This window comes from Nuphar pumila, chromosome 12 (assembly GCF_984573655.1).
Source record: "Nuphar pumila chromosome 12, dmNupPumi1.hap1.1, whole genome shotgun sequence".
NCBI classification, from domain to species: domain Eukaryota; kingdom Viridiplantae; phylum Streptophyta; class Magnoliopsida; order Nymphaeales; family Nymphaeaceae; genus Nuphar; species Nuphar pumila.
In genome coordinates, this window is record NC_143260.1 from 43,060,233 (window position 1) to 43,080,621 (window position 20,389).

At 38.2% G+C, this 20,389-nt stretch overlaps 1 protein-coding gene across 3 annotated transcripts in view; it reads left to right on the forward strand.

The window, feature by feature from the left end:
- The first annotated feature begins 13,353 nt into the window (after positions 1 to 13,353).
- The window catches only part of LOC149820846 (Pseudouridine synthase family protein), a 134,030-nt gene continuing 126,994 nt past the window's right edge, over positions 13,354 to 20,389 (forward strand). For all 3 annotated transcript variants that reach the window (XM_089982931.1, XM_089982932.1, XM_089982933.1), the window contains exons 1-5: positions 13,354 to 13,501; positions 13,572 to 13,629; positions 14,688 to 14,715; positions 14,815 to 14,861; positions 17,431 to 17,521. In XM_089982931.1, the coding sequence (XP_089839057.1) occupies positions 13,363 to 13,501; positions 13,572 to 13,629; positions 14,688 to 14,715; positions 14,815 to 14,861; positions 17,431 to 17,521 (363 nt within the window). In that variant the 5' untranslated portion in view covers positions 13,354 to 13,362. The remainder of the gene's footprint in view (positions 13,502 to 13,571; positions 13,630 to 14,687; positions 14,716 to 14,814; positions 14,862 to 17,430; positions 17,522 to 20,389) is intronic.

Here is a 20,389-nt window from a genome sequence, read left to right on the forward strand (position 1 = left end):
TTTCCAAATTAACAGCTATGAAAATAGGATTGTTTGTAGAAAAACATGTATTATTATGATTTTAAATTTTTTATATGATATATGAAATGTTTTTACTGAGAAATTTCAAAAATTCAAATTTGGGTGAACCATTTCTGCTCATCCGAATGCATATTTCTCGTTATTTAGTATTTTTATCCTGACATCTGACCGATAAATTATTTCTATCTCCCTCATCTGGAGGCATTTTTATGAACAGTTTATTGAGTTGCAAAGCTAACAAAATTTTACACAATGTGTGAAATTTTGGGCTCAGTTCTCGAACTGAGCACTGAACAGTGACAGTCGAAACAGAAAAGCATAGGCGTGCACTAAACCAATCATATCTCCCTCATATGGAGGAATTTTTACACATGGTTTGAGGCATCACAAAGCTGAAATAATTTCCTATAATCTATAAAAAAATCAGCACTGGCTACAAAATGTATATAGCTCTATGATAGTCATAACTGTCAGACCAATTAAGGGTTTGACAGGTCTCAAACTGGCTAAGGGCCCGATTAGCAATGCATGCAAGATTTTGCAAGGCATTCGAACATGCTTTTATGTGAATTGAATGATACTGTATATGTAGTGTTAAGTGATTTTTATGCAGAGATTGAGTGTCAAATTAGGGGCATGAACTATAAAAAGTACTTATGCACTATTTGGCTTTTGTCGCCAATTGCTATCGAACTGAACGAAATGAGCATGAAATATAATTGAATATGTATGCCTTTATTTGTTTATGATGATTGCATATTGATGAATGAATGCTAATGTTAAAAATATATACAAGTATATTGTTGCATGATTATTGATTCACATTGGAAACATGTGCATCCATGAGCCTTGAAGAAGCCCGAATCTTTTAATTTGATTCGAATTGTGTGTTGCATGGAATCCATGAATTAAAAAGGGTTAAACATATAACACTAAATATTGATGCTTACAAGGAGAGGATAAGCGATACTTCTAGCTTCATGGATACTATTTTTTTGAGCATGGAAGGTTACTCCTCTCCAGTCACGAAGATAAGGTAACCCTTCATATTAGACTGCAACGTGGAGGACATAATCTCATGAGTAAAGTCTAATACATCGGGCTGGTGGTATTAGGAGTCTCTTTCACTTTGGTCATCCCTCATCCGGGACTAGTGAATGGTGTTCAGCCAGGCCAAAGCTACAATTACATGAATATACTGCTTACGCCATGGCCCTGATCTAGGTTACTGCCAGTGTCAATACCCACAAGGCTAAGAACTGAAACCTAAATTGACTGTGCATTTAGTTAAGCATGGCATGCATCGTTTAAAAAGAAAATCTAATTAAAAATGATAAAGTTACTCATGCATAAATAGTTGATCATTCTGCAATGGTAAGTGCATACAATATTAACTGCTCATGCATGTTTAAATGTTCATGAATATGTGACTGATTCTGATTGAAAGAAATATGCAAATGTGAATGATTGAAAATCCTGTAAGCATTGTATTGTATGTATTTCTAAAGTATTGATTGATATCTACATGTATGAGTATTGGAATATGCTTTTGCATGCTTGTTTTAATTTATATGTATTGAATAGCACTTTTCTACTGAGGACTTGTTAAGTTTGACCCTATTATGAAAACTTGTTTTTCAGATAGCAAATAGAGGATCAATGTGATGGTGGAAGGTTGTAGCGAGAATCAAGCCAAATACTTTCTAATTTTGCTAGTGTTTTAGATTGTGAACATTTACATTGATTTTATCGACTTTGATATTAATTATTAAAATTTTGTAATGGACTTTCATTAAATGTGGATGTTGAATTTTAAATTTATATGTGAAAGATATGATGGATCTATAGAACGCCAAAACTTTTATCCAATTTCAATTTTTTGTTGTGATTTCTAAAATCATTTGAAAAAAAAATTGTGATTTTTTGGATAAAAAATGTTGGGGTGTTACAACTAATTCTCAAGCATATTTAAATAATTGCCAAAAAGTTTATGGATATTACATCCTACCCCCCCCCCCCCCCCTTAAAAAGAAATTTCTTCCACGAAATTCGATACTAAACTACTCAAACAAGTGAGGGTATTTCTCCTTCATAGCCAACTCGGGTTTCCATGTATATTCTTCTATTTCATGATGCTGCCAATGTACTTTCACAAGTGGAATGGTCGTCGATCTCTACATTTACTCTTTACGGTCTATGATCTCAACTAGTCATTCTTTCATAGTCAGGTTCTCTTGTACCTCGACATCCTCATACTAGATCTTGTATGACGGGTTTGGTACATATATTTTTAATATGAAAACATAAAATACATAATGAATCTAAGCATACTAAGGTGGCAACGCTATGCGGTAAGCTATTGCACCTATCCTCTCCAGAACTTTGAACGGTCCTACATATCTGGGATTAAATTTTCCTTTTTTACTAAAATGAAACACACTCTTGGTAGGATAAACTCGAAGAAAGACAAAGTCTCCCACCTCAAATGTGAGCTCTTGCAATCATCGGTCTGCATAGCTCTTCTACCTACTCTAAGTTGCTAGTAGTTTATCTTGTATCTTTTGCACCTACTCAGTGTAGTACTCAATCACTACAGGTGATGCAACTAACCTCGCACCTACCTTGTCCCAATAGGCAAGTGATAGACATGGCCGTCCGTATAATGTTTCATAGGGCGCTATCCTTATACTGGCATGGTAACTATTATTATAGGCAAACTCTATCAAAACATGTTAGTCTCACTCGCCTCTCTAGTCCAGGAGACGCACTCTCAACATGTCCTCTAATGTCTGGATTGTTTGCTCTGACTGTTCGTATGTTTGAGGGTGAAAGGTTGTGTTGAACTTTAAACTGTGTACCCAAGGCTTTCTGCAACTGACCTCAGAACTTGGATGTAAACCTGAGATCCCTATCTAATAGGATTAATAGTGGCACACCATGTAGTTGCACTATCTCTTTTATATATAAATCTGCTAAGCTCTTTAAGGTCTGACTAAACTTGATGGGGAAGAAATAGGCTGACTTTGTGAGTCAATCTACTATCACCCATATAACATCCTTACCCTTACAAGTCTTGGGTAAGCCTTCCACGAAGTCCATCGTGATTCTTTCTCACTTCTACTAAGAGATATTAATCTGTTGCATCGACCTCCTAGGTCTCTGGTACCGTATCTTGACCTGCTGACAAGTCCAACATCTAGACACATACTCAACTGCTTACCTCTTTATACTTGTCCACCAATAACTGAAAAGTTAAATAAGTATAGGTAATGACTCAACTTCTGCTACTAAAGTACAAATTAATTAAAGTTGTATGAATACTTACTTCCTTTGCAGATCCTTGTATATCTTGGTATTATCAGGGTGGATGGTGTACCTGCTCTTATGAGTTTTATTTAGAAGCTCCTCTCAAATTTGTGGCTCACTGAGCACCCATATCCTGCGCTTAAACCATATGTTTCCGTCTTCTTCTAAATGCACAGCTGACTTATCTTGTTTATAGATCATCTTTTTATTTTTTGATGATTTGATCCATCAGTTCGATCCTCACAACCACACTACATATGCTAATCTTTCCCTGATGCGATCTAAAAGAATTTTACTTGATAAGATCCTCAGTCAGTTTCCATAGACTAGCCAACGTACTGGTCACTTTTTTGCTTAAGGCGTCTGCCACTACATTCGTCTTTCTTGGGTGTTATGCTATAGTGAACTCGAAATCATTTATAAATCCGAGCCACCTCCTCTGATGCATGTTCAACTTCTTCTGTGTAAACAAATACTTGAGGCTCTTGTGGTTGGTGAATACCTCAAACTGCTCACCATATAAATATTGTTTTCAAATCTTTAGAGCGAACACTACCGTCACCAACTCCAAGTCATGTATAGGATAGTTACGCTCATGTACCTTCAACTGATGAGATGCATAAGCTAAAACCCTTTCATTCTACATCAACACACACACCAAACCCGTGCCTGAGTCATCTATATACATAACGTTCCCACCTTGTCCTGATGGCATGGTCAACACTGGTGTAGATGTGAGCTTCTGCTTCAGCAACTAGAAGCTCTCCTCGCACTTGGCATCCCAAACAAATTTCACTCCCTTACGAAGGAGCTTGGTCATTGGTAGGGGAATACATGAAAAATCATGATAGCCTGCTAATCCAAGAAAATTGTGAATCTCACTGACATTTTTGGGCTTACACCAATCTAACACAACCTTAACCTAAAAAAAAAATCCAAGATTTACTATTAAGGTTCCAAAAATGTCATGCCAACATCTAGCAATTTAAAGAAGGAATTTTCTCACCTCGTAAGTTTCTATAAATACTCTATCCTTCAAGATCAAATATCCCCAAAATTGAATCTTCTCAAGCAAGAACTCATACTTAGAGAACTTTGCATAAGGTTGATGTTTTCTTAGAATCTCTAGAATGATCCTTAAGTGTGCTTTGTGCTCTTCTACACTCTCAGAATAGATCAAGATGTCATCTATTAAAATAATCATGAACTGGTCGAAGTACAATCTAAAGACTCTGCTCATGAGATCCAAGAATGTTGTTGGAGCATTTATGAGTCTAAATGGCATAACCACAAACTCGTAATGCTCGTATCATGTTCTGAACATCATCTTAGGGATGTCCTTATCCCTAATCCTAAGTTAATGATAGCCTGATCTCAGCTTGATCTTGGAAAACACCTTTACAAGATTTAATAACTTAAGTTAAAATCTATATCTTAATGTTTCTTTCTTTTTTTTAAGGTATAAACTCGAAAAATCAAATTCAAAAGTTTCAATTCAGAATTTACCTTAGCCTTTTGTAGTTGATCAAATAAATCTTCGATATGTGCCAAAAGGTATTTATTCTTAATTATGGCCTGGTTTAGCATTTTGTAATCGATGAAAAGCCGCATAAATTCATCCTTTTTTTAACAAACAGGACTGGTGTTTCCCATGATGACATACTCGATCGGATAAATCCTTCGTCTGTTAGTTCTTGCAACTGCTTCTTAAGCTCCTCGATCTCAGTCGATGTTATACGATATAAATTTCAAGATTGGAGTCGTCCTAAGCACCAACTCGATCGTGAAATCGACTTCCCATACTAGGGATAATCCAAAAAGCTCATCAGAGAATACATCATAGAATTCTCTCACCACATCCAATCCTTCCAAAGGGGTCATCTTGGGATCAACCAAACAGACACTAGCCATAAAGGCCTCACATCCATTCTCCACCTTCCTCTAAGCCTTAGGAGCTGAGATCAATTTTGCTTTCTCTATGGGTTGACATGCCTGATACTCAAGGACAGGCTGATATAGGTGGACAAATCAGATTTTCTCTCACGATATGCCATGCAAGCATAGTGTTTGTACAACCAATTCATAACCAAGATTATGTCATACTCGATCATTGCTAAAATAATCAGGTTGGTCGATAGGTTCTATCCTGAAATCATTACATCTATATACGATAAATAACTTTAAGTGATGATCCTATCGCTCGAGGGTGTAACTGTAATGCCCTAGAATCCCAACTTGGAAAAAATCCTTTAGATTTTTAGGGTAATTTTTTTTTAAAACATTGCGCAAAGTGGAAAAAACCAAAAGGGCAAAACAAGTGTAAACTCTGGGCGGGTTACAGAGTGAACAACAAGATGAAACATTTTATTATCTGAGTTTGAAAAATGATACATCATTTCCCTTTTCAAAAGACAACTGTCAAGATCTCGAGTTCTAGAGTGTGGGTTCAGTCATCAACCGCACATCGAGCTTCATCGCACCACAAGAAGTCAACCACCTGTATCCCCATAAAACGGGGTCAATACTCTTGCAAGCTAGTGAGAAATCAACCACGACAATCCATTTACAAAACACTGCATTTATAACATGATATTCATCCATTTACATAAATAATCAAAGTAGCAAGACAAGTGAACATATATGTGGGTCGTGGTGAAACAGTTATATTATCTGAATTGGTAAAACAAAAACAACTACAACAAGTGAGAAGCAGTAAAGGATAACACTAAGAAGTAAATGGCAATGCCAAACACTAACGTACTTACGCAGGTACATCAATAATTTAAGCAAAGGAGCAAGAAGATACAACTCTAGTATCATAATCAAAACACGCAATAAGATCGTGATCAAGATTAACATGATTATGGAATCATCATTAGCATTTAATAGCAACAACCAATATTTCAACGAATATATATATTCAGAGTAAGACATCTCTAGAATCATATCACACGAGATGTGAAAGTACGTGAGGCACCATATTTCTGACATCAGTGAGCTTAACTCACAAGGTGGGTCTATTGCCCACAATAATTCTCCAAGGAGTTCTATCAACCACGAGTCTCTATGACTTAGGTATTTCCATTTCATTGACGTGCCTAATACGTAATCAATCATCGCCACATGCCATTACCCCATGTTATCTTGCATTTGAGCGCCACCGAATCTACACAACTAGAAATCATGTGCGTTGAGAAATGTGAAGTGTCAAGTGGCATGAACATACATTAGGAAACATAGTACACAGATTATTGAACCAATGATTTCAAATAATTCCAATTAAGTGCGAAAACATTTAAGCAAGTGGCTTCCTTGTGTTCTTTGAATCGTAACTTTGCATATGATATTAATTTGCTATTCGTAATTGCAAGCCACACAATCGCATCCAGTGCCAACAAGAATGCACATAAGTGACATAATGTGCACGTGAACTATTATCGCATGTATGAGAATGACATTAGCATTTTTACGGTGACTAGGGAACATTTGCTAAATTATGTTGTGGCAAAAGTCGTCGTGCTTTGAGGTGTGTTACTAAACCAAATGGCCATTGAGGCCACGGCATGGGAAAACCGCAAAAATAATGAGGATGGAGGCCAACAACATGCTGTCCCCAACAACTACAACAACACCACAAGGAGGGTTGCACCTTGGCCATGCTACGACCGCAAACTGAACACCAAAAGCTCAGGCTGCCGACCAAAACACCACAGCCGACGGACCTAGCATGGTTTGGGAGCGACACCTCCCAACTGACTCTCACAAAGGGTGCTGCCACACACCTGGGTCCCACAGTCCACTAGTCTGGATAGAGGTCCAGACCTACGCAACTGAACCAAAAAGCCTCACAAAAGCCTGACTGCAAGTCTAGACTTTTGGTCCAGACTTGCTTACACGCTGACACCCGCAGCGCACCACCTGAACTGGACTCAATTCAGGTGCTGCAGTGCCTGTCTCAAGACTGTCACAAGCCTATCACAAGCCTGAGCCCCCCCTTGCTCGGGCCCTGAGCTCAGGTCTGGTCAGGGATGACCAGACCAGCAGGGGTGTAGGCCGCACCACCCGCACGAAGAGGGCACTGCAGGCTAGCGCCTGCTGCCCCGGGTACCTGCAGCCCCAGCCACCCAAGTGCATAGCTAGCACTCAGTGCTGACCTGGGCACAACTGAAGATTCTCCTCCCCCTGTCTGAGCTGTGAGCTCAGACCGGGGGTACCTCCAGTCCAGTCTGAACCATACTCGGTTCAAACTGAGACAAGCCAAGAGAGAGAGAGGTGACGGGCTCGAGCTAGGTGCTAGCCCGAGCCGTCACATAAGCTCGCCAAAATGGAAGGGGGCAGGGTTGCTACCAACCCTTCCACCATGAGTGGTGGCTACAACACGGCAAACCACACTCACGACGCCAAAACCTCAACGGAAAAACGAAGAACAAGAGTTCCAAAAACGTAGCATTGAGAAAAAAACAAACATAAAAAGAAACAACATGCTACTCTCACATGGAGATGCTGAACCGAAACCTACAATGGGGCAACCGAGAACCCCCTTGCACTCCACGAAATGGAGGGAGGTGGTTCCGGTACTCAAGCTTTCTTAAACCACTAACACTCTTATATCCAAAAAGAAACGATGAAAGTAAGTATGAGAAAGCATTTCTAAATCGTAAAACAAGCATGCAATATCTAATCCACCGAAAAACCCCTTGCATGCCATAGATGCAAAGTGGTTCAGCTTCATGGAAGAGTCTCAAGCTTCACCTTCAAAGATAACACCGTACAAGTGAAAGAAAATTCCAGATTTATATTCTAATCCACCGAAAACCTTCATGCATATCATAAAATGTATATTAGGGATTCAGTTTCATGCCTTTAAGAAGGAAGGTACAAACATATACATCTTTTGAAAGAAAAATAAAAACATGCAAATGGAAGACGGTCAAAACCCCACCTTGATGCTTCTGAAAAGATGGAGAGGATCTCCTCTTGCTTGGGCGTGTGGGTGGAGTCCCACGTGGCACCCAACCCTACACACTAGCAAGGAGGAGAGGGATGAAAGAGGGTGTATGGTCGGCTAGAGGAAGAGCCCCACAATTTTTGGGTAAGAAGGAGAGAGAGAGCAGAGAGGAAGAGAGAGAAAAAGAGGAGAGAAATAAGCTCTCTCTTTCTTAGAGTTACATAGGTTAGGGTTTTCATCCGACGGTTGGGACTTAATCTGGAAAATGGATGGCTATAGATCATTCACTTAAGTGTCACACCCTTCTAGGTGGTGGTACTTTTGTAAATAACCCTTCCCTCCCAAAAATGCCCCTATAGGCTTCTTTCTTTTGAATTTGTTTGATAATTCTTGCAAGGATACCCCTTACACAGCTCCCACACGCCCCTCTAGGGTTGAAAAACTTTCAGAAATGACCCCACATGCCCCCTAGAGTGAACATACCCTATGTATTTTATTTTATTCGAAAATAAACCTAAGTTTTAGAGAACATCACTCTAAACCACCAAAAACCCAAATTTCGATAATTCTCTTATCTTAATTTACTCAAAGTGGGTTGAATTTAGCCAATTATAATTAAATTTTTCAAAACATATCTTAAAATTTTCATCTCTTGTGAAAATCACTCTTGTTATGACTCATGTTCTATCGATATATGCTTTCCAGTAATTCACATAAAATACTAAGGTTTTTTCTTTGTTTGGGTCTCAAATTCGAGGATTGACTAATCTAATATATTATGAATTTAATTTAAGGTTCTCAAAAATTATTGTATTATAGATTGCCTTCAATCATGACGTACATCTTACTTATGCAATTTAGGGTCTTGTATATCCATACTTATATATATATATATACATATGTATAATGCATAACTATATGCGAAAATCTCATAATTAACACAAATAATTTACCATCACTGAATCACATCATGCATTACCTTTTCTCAAAAAAAACTCAGGTCTTACAATAACAATTTCTAACAGATAACCCAAAGTGACAGAAGACAAGTCCAATATACTAGCAAAACATGTAGCAATAAAAGAGTGGGTTGCTCCAATATCAAACAATACTCTAGCACTGTAGCCTAAGATAGGGATAATACCTTTAATCATGTATGCATCCTGCTCAAGCTCGATCATAGTAGTGGTATAGATATGACATGTAGTCCTTTTATCCTTGCAGATGACGCTGCAATTGTTGAGGTTGTCTCCTATTTATACGCCTTTTCCTATTATTCTTCCTCTAAGGGCACTTGCTAATGAAGTGACCCATATCGCCGCAATGTAAGCAAGCTTCCAAGCTTCGGGCATCGAGTGTCCTTGTGCTGCTGGTGCCTATTGCCTGGTGGCATGGATTTCTTCCTGTCGAATATCTTCTTGTCACCATTCTTCTGACCACTAGACTGTTGATGTCCGAACTTCTTCCACGGGGTCCTCTGACTCTCGGTCTAGTCATCCTCCAGTAGGGTAGCCACGTTGATGACCTCATCAAAAGTCCCCAGTCCACATATCTAAGTCTTTGTGCATAGAGCCGACTTCAACCCACTAACTAATTTCATCATCCATTCTTGGTTTGTCGTATACAGGTTAGGGCAATTCCACTCCAAGTTGTGGTAGCGGGTAATATACTCCACCAAGCTCCCCTTCTGCTGCAAGTCCAAGAACTCCTGCATTTTTCTTATTGTGGGCATGCTTCATAAAGTACTTCACAATAAACACTTCCAGAAATTGGGCCCAAGTAGCTGGTCCATCCAGAAACCTCACTGAATGGGTGGTCCTCCACCACATCTCAGTCTTCTTTGTCAATTTGTACATCCCAAAATCAACCTTCTTATCCTCGAGAACCTCCAAAACCCAAAAAATGCGTTCAATCTCTTGAACCTAATTTTTCGCAACATCAGGATCTGCCCTCCTTGTAAAGGCTAGTGGCACCATCACCATGAACTTTTTATAGAACATATCGCTCCTTGCGGCAAGTCTATCATGGGTGACTTGCCTGTCCTGAATCACCTGTTGTAGGTTGTCTCCCATGACCTGTATTGCTTTGGCCTACTGCCCTACCACCCTAGCGAGATAGTTAAGGGTGTTCATGATATCGTTGCAGTGCCCATGCCAAGTTATCTATTTAAAAATATATAGAAATTGAAGTAGAAATAAGTTTTTTACCAAACTCTTGTGTTGTATTTCTAGCATGTGTCTAAGTTCTCACATAGACTACAAATTCAAGAAAACAACTACAACTGAAACATACTAACAATGAAGTTGGATTGCTGGGTGTGCCAGAATCGTCATACTCTTCTCTTAAACTCACTTGGCTTTGATACCAGAGTTGTAACACCCTAAATTTATATCAAAATTTTTTAGAGATTTTTTTTTAAACCAATGGATGGGCTACATAAGCCATATGCAAACCTGAATAAGCTTGAAAAGGTTATAATCAAAGCACCACATATACACATGATTGAAATAGAGTTCTAAACAAATCATTCATTAATTTAAAATATTCAATTGTAATCAAATTAGAGTCCTAACACATTATTAAAATATCTAAAATGCCCAAGATCCAAAACATGAGCCAAGTATTCGGGAAGAGAGCGATGACGTCCGTCCTGACACCACCACAAGCATACCACATCACCAGCTTACTCATTGTCTCAAAAAATATAAAAGTAGGAGGGTCAAATCGTGTCCCAGTAAGTAACACTCTACCAAATAAGCATAAAAATAAATTTCAAATACATAAAGCATGCAAAGAATATACCAATCAAGCATATATTACCGATTTAGATTACATGCATTTACATTTGAGCATACAGGTAAATAAACAATAATAACTTACTCTTTGACTCAATACCTGCATTTAAACTCATCAGTAAGCAAGATCATATACCGTTGCATACATTCATTTCTGACATCTCAATATAAAATATGTGAATGATGTGAACTAGGTGAACCTCATCTTTAATGCATTGTTTCTTTTTTCTTGCCTTTTAAGGGTACACTCTAAGAGACTCAATTTAGATCTAAACAATCCGATGGGGGGCTCGTTATGCCATGTATTTCATTAACCTTGTAGACTCAAAAAGATCTGTAAATACCTATTGAATCGGCCAACAGTCGAAAGACACTCCAGTGGTCTAGAGAATCAATTCCTACTCTGTAGAGTCGTGGAGCTACCTACCTAGGCCTTATCAGATAGTCCTGGTTCCCTACATCGAGGATGAAGATAAAAAAAGATGCCTCACTCTCCAAATTAATCATTTATTTTTTTGATAATGTGTATCGCTTACACTCTCTAAAGTAGACACTAGTTTAGATGAGTACTTAGTGTTGATTAATTAAACTCACAAGTCAACTCAAGTGCCATAGCACCAAGGGCCTCCAGCCCGAGCTTCCCTTAGGATACTCTCACATCAATAAAAAAAAGTCAACCCATTCAAACCAAGACCTCGATAACATATCTTTGTTCTAGGATACCCTCGAGCCAGACTCACAGTAGCATACTCTCATCGCGAGTACTCTTGAGCCATACCTTCCTTGAGGTTTAAGTGTGTATGAGCATGATTTATAATTATTTACTATATGGTGCATACAAACACTATAGTGGTTCCTCAAAATCCATGCTCTCTCATGAGCTATGAGCATGTAGGGTTTCTCGTAACCCATAATACATCCAACATGCTATCCATACACTACTCAACAACAATGCATGATGCTCATGCTCGTAACATAAACCATTAATGCATCTCTCATGTAATTTATCATTACATATGGTTTATCTCATTATACATATCACATCATGTAAACATAACGTTCATTATAACCATCATGCATAAACATTTATCATATTACCACACATGTACATGAAAGCATCATAGACATTGGATCACGTAGGTTCACAATTCATTCGTCAGAAACAATAAATAACAAAAATTATCCTACTCTCACATGCTTTGTCATGGTTCACACCAAGCTCATATTGACAAGCAAAAATTTTGGGTGATGCCTACATGTGTCCCATAATATTTTTAATTTATAGATCTGGAAAATTTCTTATACTTTTATAGTAGAATTTCTCGGATTGAAACTGGTTTTTTTGTCAGTAGACACTAGTTTAGAATTCTGCTCCTTGAAGAAGTAGTGATTCATCACCCCATCCGAAGGCTTATAATTTTCTCAAATTTTTAAATAATAGCAATTGAAACTATTCTTGATACAAAACCGCTTGCCAATATTTTATAATTTATTCTCGACCAAACTCCTATCAGGAAATTTCATGGGTCTTGATTTTCTGTAAGTGACATAATTCCACCGACTTGGATGAAGTTCTAGTAGTCACTGGCAAGTAACATTTTTATTTTTCATGGATTTCACATATTGTCTTACAACACATATCCAAAAATTAGCCAAAAAATTCATAAAATAGATTTACTGGAATTTTCATGGTAACAACAACCAGATCCGACACTATACACGGGCCATATTTTTTGGTTTGTGTTATAGAAACAATAATGCTTAAATGAGGGACCTTCTGGCCAAACCCTATTTACTGAGACTTTGTGTATATGTCCTACACGACTCCCGTAAAAGGATTTCGTCAGAATCTAATTTCTTTTGAGCGCTAAAAAAATTTTCGTTGTTGATCGTGGTTCCTCATCGCTCGTCGAAGGGTCAGGAGGCAGCGAGAGTGAGAGTCAGGGCCGAGGGAGAGAGGCAGCGAGAAAGAAACATCGAGTGGAATGACCCGACATTTTTTTTAACCCTGTCCATGTTCTTTTCGTAATAAGGGGTGAAACGGTGATTTACCGTTCTGGAGACTCGGTGGACGCGCACTGCTTGTTTCACGCACCGTCCACACCATCCGCACATTCGAGAAGGGGAAGGTGCATCAAACAAGTCCTTACTGAATGGGACGAGCTTCCGGTCGGGCTTAACCGAGCCGAACCCGCGCCAGCTCTGTTGTGCGGCCCACGAATTGCTAAATGGACAGGGCCAGGAACTTCCAAGTCGAAGTCTGGATCTGATTTTTTTTTTTGAGAGAAAACAATGGAAGGGGACGTGACCGATTCTTCTCCCTCTTTCTCTGAAGAGCAAACCGGTACATCTCTGGAGACGTTTGGAGTGCCTTGGCCGGAGCTTAACGATGGGTTAGTCTACGCTGACACCGTGGAACCCAGAGACTCCGGTAACTCCTTATTCAATCGCGATTTCTTATTTTACCGGCTGTCCTTTAAAAATTTGTGATTCATAAACAGGAACGCCTCTGATCGAGTTCTACTGTAACAAGTACAAGGACTCCGCTCCGAGGGAAGGGTGAGCGCTCTCTATCTTCTCGAATTATTAGGTCTTAGTTTCAGTTCTAATAAAGAATGCGGGATTCCGAGCTCTCTGAAGTTGGTTTTGCTTCTATAATTTTTCTTCATAACATTTTCTGTGGCATTGGATTAAGCGTTGCGTAAGATTGGGATGTGTGTTTCATGATTGTAAGCGCCAACCTATCTCCGTACATGCTTTGCTAACAGACGGAGAAGTAGAATATTTAGTAATAAGAATTGTCCATAGACTCAACTTGACAAAAAACCTGAGGTTGGTGTTACTTAACGAAGGCAAACCCTCACACTCTTGTGGAAGATGCAACTGTACGTTCTACTTTTGTGCTAGATTTAGCAGAGCTGCCTGAGAGGAAGGACCAACACGACTGTTGCGGCAAGAGGCCTAGTTTAATTAGTCATGAAAAAATTTGCAAGTTTAAGAGGCTAAAGCTGATAAGCGTAATTCTCTATTCCATGGATTCCATGGAATTGTGGAATAGTGCGTTTGGTGGAGATATCTGGCTAGGAATAGGAAGCAAGCATAAAAGTATTTTCTTAGAACATACAAACATGTATTTACTTGAATATATGTGCCTAACTAGGTAACGGTGTAAATGTTTGCCTAGCGAACAGCATGATGTGGCAATATCTATAATCTTTAACTGGTACGTTAGTTGATGTATCATATGGATGCCCAAGTTGTGTAAAATATTAATATTGCTACCATTGCCACTGCCACTAGTGCAACCACTACGACCACTAGTAATTTTTTTTTCCTGTTTCCATTATTGACATTGGTGTGCTCGATGAGATGGAGGAACTGACTTTGTGCTTTGTAATTATAAATGCCTTTTTTGTTATATTCTCAAGAGAGGATTAAGGACTTGGGTTAGAATTTTTCTTATTGCTAGAAAACTTTGTTGGGTTTTATCGCATGACTTTTATTTCATGTCATGTATCTTGCTGTCACTGTTGGCCTTTTAGATATAACGGTATTTTATTTAACACTAATACTTATTTGGATGTGAACATGTTTTTCTTGCACTGATGTTTCACCAGTTGGCTCCAGCGAATCTGGAATGAGCAGGTTGATCATGCAAAACACATTCCATACGGTGCATTTTCTGAAACTTGTCACCTGATGGGCACACTAGTATGTTGAATGGAAATATTTGTGTCGATGCAGATCAAGGTTGATGGTCAAGTCGTAACTAATTCTGACACCATTCTGAGGTTGGATACCCAAAGCCCTCTGTACAAGTTTTTCATTCTTGTGGAACTGTAGTGTGCTTTATCTCTTTGCACTTGAATTAATATCTTCTGAAATTAGATTAATTCACATGGTAATCTTTTGATGACCAAAGATAGTTAAATATTATGAATAATTATGCATGGAATATTCACTTGACTTATGTTCGTAATGTGAGTACGCTTCATAATTAATATCCATGATAGATTCTTCTCTGAACAATTCGATAATGTTATGTTACACATTTGGATAGAGATGTTATTCTAGAGCCTGGCCCATGCCATGTTTGAATTTTGTCTACGCAGGAAGAATATGGTTGCCCTTTGTGCTGTTTCGCTAGATAATAGAGAAGTGGATTGATATTGTTAATAATCTTATGAATTCTTCATTCATTGGGTAAATTCCTGTTATGACCCATTTCAATTGCAGTTATTTCAGACAGGAGATATCTTGCCAATGTGTTCTTTTGCATGCAGTTTCCTTGCTCTCATGTTTTGGGTCAATTGATTCCCTTCTACCTTGTCTATATGAGACTTACTTGACCCTAAAGGGTTGATTAAAATCTGAGTCATTAGTTGCATCATTATGGGCCAATTTTGGAATATCCTTGGACACCCAAGACCTCTTCTTCTATTGAATTATACTTTTGTAACTAGAGTTTGGTAAGAACATGGTGATATAATAGTTGAACTCTCTTTTTCAACAGGGAGAAGGACCTTGGTTTTTTTCGTTTTTGTTTTTTACTTTTTTTATAGACAGGTTGAGGAATAACCCTGTGGATTCAACTCTGAGACCCATCGGTTATTCGCAACCTAACCATCCAGCTATCTCATCGACAAGTAGTCACCCTAAGAAGTTTCTCACATATGTGGTGGGTATGGAGCCTACGGGCTATCCAATATGACAGAACTTTTAAGATGGGAGGAGAACAAATAGACCTGTTAGTCTTAATCTATGTAACATGGGTACTCCAAGAAAGGTGCCTTACCTTGGTTGACATGGTTTCATGTACTGGTACTTCATTGGGTACATCAAACCAGTTTTGGGTCTCACACAATCCAGACCCAACCCATTACCATCTTTTCTCCATTTTAAAGCACAAGAGGTTGTTTCCATTCATTCTTATATGGTGTTTGATATATATATATATATATGTATATATATATGTATTTATGTATTACATGCATATAGAATTAGTATGTAGAATGCATTCTAGCTTGTTCAATGTATTATTTTTTTTGTTTTTTATTTGTGTTCAGCAAGGGGATTTCTGTAAATTGGCCACATAGCTAACCATTAGAGTTACTTAACGCCATTAGGATGCCCTAATGGCTAGCCCATTCCCTCATTTCATATATATGGGGCTAAGGGCCTTTGTTGTAGTATGCATATTTTGTGCATTTTAATCATTAATATTTTTGTTTGTTTGTGAGTGTGTGCCCTTGGTGGTTTTATGAGTGCCCTTAGGGTATGTTTGATGGTTTGTCCAGGATCTAGAGAGAGAGAGAGATGCATCGTCGGGCGCGCCTCCCCCCTCTGCCGGCTGCCTCCCCCTCCATCGGCCGCCGCTGCACAGGAGAGAGAGGGGCATGCCCGTCGAGGCATCCTTTTATTTTTTTTACTTTGTTCCTCCAGTCCTCGTTCTTTTTGTAAGTGGGGGGGAACGGAAATTTCACAGGAATATGGACACGGCGGACGACATTCTGCACGTCCACCACGTCCCACATTTGTTAAAACATGTGTGATTTTGAGGCTTTTCATCCTGCGCGACGGGCGGGACGCACCATCAAACATACCCTCAGTGGCTTGTGCTTTAGCCCTTAGTAGCATGTGTTGTTTTCCCTTAGTGGCTTTGTGATCTCTCTTACACTCCTGGGATCATCTCATTACAGTGATATACATGTAAGTACATATATCTATATATGTATGCATATATGAACATATGTATCATGGTAGTGACCAATACTTTTGTTTGATTGGGTGATACTGGCGATATTGAAGAGCCCATGCTACACTGTATACCCCATAACACAACCAATGGGAAAAGAAGCAAAACAATGAAAATAATATGAAACGTAAAACACAGAATAAAAGGAAAGAGACAGAAGTAATCCTAAAATACTAGATATAATGAAAGTACTTGAAAATATTAGAATATTCAGCAGCTTAAAATTTGGCAGAGCATGCTTTATCTTGGTCTAAGGATTTTTCTAAGTTTTTGTCCGATTTGCGCTGAACTGACACTGAGTTGGATAGCGGGATCGCTATCTAAATATTTTTACCCGGGATAAAATAATGCAGGTTTTGTTTCCAACATTTTAATGAAGGTTTGGTTCTTGTTGGCACTTCTTCCATAAGTTGTTTCTAAAGTAGAATCATGCATGTGGAATATACATGAATCAACTTTACATAAACATGCTGCCTTATGACTTACAGTATTTCAACACTTTGGTAGGCAACCTTTATACTGTCATTCACAAGTAATCAATCAGAAAAAAAAACAAGTTATTTTTGTGCAGTGGAATTCTGAATAATCATTATTCGCTTGTTTAGAGCTGGCTCCAAATTGCTGTATCATCGGCTGCCATGGAAAGAACCTGATGTGCCTTATATGCTAGAAGTTCTCTTTGAGGATGATCATTTGGTAAGAGTCTGAAATGTTGCATATTTTTCCAACACTTTGGATTTAGGTAACAATAATAAGTTTATTTCTACTACTGTTTTACTGTAAGTAATAGCATTTAACTAACATGGTGGAACATTTATAGACCACTTGTTAACAGAATAAAGCTCAGAGGCCATTGATCATACATACCTGTGCTTGCAAGAATTCCAAAGGCACAGAATAAGGTGCTTGAATTCATGGCAGCAATAGGGTGAGCTGGAACCATTGGGTCTGTTTGTAGACAAAATGGCCAGTAATGGTGGCAGACCAAAGTCACCAAACTATATAGATAACATGCTTAAACATGATAAAATGGAATACTGCTAGCATAAAGAATGATGCGAGTGTTGATGTATTGTCACAAGAGTGATATTATGAATAAAGAGTTTATTGATGCATAGATCTATGAAATAACCTAGTACATAGATATCATGGTAGAGTGAATTCAATAACCCAAATGGTATGTGATAGCAGTAGGAATTAATATAGACCAGACCAGTTCAAAATTCACCTATGTTAACCATGTACGATCTATTCAAAATTTTGTTTTGAGCAAAATTATTGATTTGAAATGCCAGGATTCAGGCTCCACCATATTCAAAGCTCGGGAGTATATCTTGGTAACAGTTTAAATGTTAAGAGCAACCTTATATCTGGAAAATTTATGCCATGTTCATATCTCATATCAAATTTACTGTGCTAACATAAATTAGTTATAGGAATGCATTCTTAATATCGAGTTGCTGCATGTACCAGCCATAGGTGATAGCCAAGGATATATAAGTGGTTCTCATTTTTACAATGGGGTTAAATGTCTCCTCATAGTCAAGCTTCACAAATGGTGGGGCTTTATATCTCTCTATATTGCAATCAAACTTGCATTTGATTTTATAGACCCTTTTTGATCCCACTAAATTCTTATCAACGGGCCCTATCAACAATTTCCTATGTACCACATTCATGCAACACAACCATTTTTCATTCATTACCTCATTCCACCAAGGATGATCTTTAGCCTTATTATACAATCGAGGCTTTTGAGTATGTTCGAAACTAAAGGACTGAAATGTAAGATTTTAGTGTCCCTTGTGTTCCAAAGCACAACCACAACAAAGAGAAGAGAGAAAAGTAATTGGGCTGAAGTTGATATGAAGTTGACTTACTAACCAGCCATGATCCATTGCCAAAGAATATTTTTCATAGCTACCATCTTTGCTACAGGGCTAAAAGTCTCTTCATAGTTAAACTCATACTCTTGAGTAAAGCTTTTTGCTACAATTCTGGCTTTATGCCTCTGTATACTATCATTGGGTTTATATAATATCTTATAAGCCCATTTTAAGCCAACCATATTCTTATCAATCGGTCTTCTCACAATACAAAATCATGGCATTCGGGCACATACAATCAAGAAAGAGAGAGGAGAATAACCATAAGCTTCATTCATTATAATTAAAATGGTTACCAAAATAAATGGGAGTCAACCTACTTTTGCTCACAAAAAGACAAAAATGGTTGACTACATAATCCTTGGATAAGTACAAGAATACCCCTCTGGAATAACAATATGTACAAGAGTAGAAGGGTACCACAAATACTAGTGATGTTTCAGGCCATGTTCCTGACCTTACAAATGTGTTCAACATGCTCCATTTGCTAGGGGCGAATTGTTTGATCATGTTTTTTCAATAAAAAATTATGATTTTATGAGCCTTTAAATTTATGAAAATTGTGTGCCGTTGATTTTTGAAGCCTTATAAATACCTGCTCACATGTCATGATCAGATGATCCAAAAGCCTATTTCTACTAAACAGAGCATATAGATCACATCTATAAGGTTCGATTATAAGAAAAGAACAAAAAAGTTGAAAATTAAGATTGTCCGCAACCTCCTATCATTAGGAGGAACCAGTCACTCTCTCTCTCTCTATATATATACATAGAGAGAGAAAGAGAGAGAGAGGAGGTACTCAATAAAAAGCAAAAGGGAGGGTTTGTCGCTTTGCTCCATTCTCTCTCTCTCTCTCTCTCTCTCCACTGCTTTCTTCTTCTTCCTCCACCTCCATTTCTTCTCCTTTTCTTTTCTTCTTCTTCTCTCTCCTCCCTCCTTTTTCTTCTTTATTTATTTTTCTTCCTCCTCTCTCTCTCCAGATGTCAAGGAAAAAACAAGAAACTTGGTTTCGGGTCAGGTCCTAGTTGGACCCACCCAAACTGACCCACAATGTACCCATGTTGCTGTAATGAAATATCAAAGATATTTCAAAATACAAGAGCCACCAAGGGCAACACATAAGCCACCAAGGACAATACAAGAGCTCACAATCACAGCGCACAAAACATAATTAAAAAATATAATTTGTTATTAAGAAATGTTCAAGGGAAGCATACATTAATAGGGAGGCATTCCCTCATATATAGACATAAAGTGGAACCAAAAGAGAGGCTCAACTAGCTGTTATCTAGCCCAACAGCTAGAGACATTTATAAAAATGCCCCTAATGGGCATTTAACTAAAACACAAAAGTAAATTTAGAAATACAGAAAAAATAAAAATTGCATATATCCTAAGATACATTCTAAGTTATATATAATATATATTTAACAGCAGCACCTGTACCTGGGCGTGTTGACACGGGTACAATGGATCATTTCCCGTGTCCATGTTACATAGATGGAAACATTTAAGTCTAAGATCCTCATATACTGAACCTGGTAGGGGAGCTTAGGCTCAAACCATGTTCTTGTGGCATTTTGAAAATCTCAATTTTTGAGAAGAGCTGAGATCTAATGTTTGCTTTACCTCAGATCTCGTGAGCTGATGATTAAGTCCATCCTTGTATCTCACA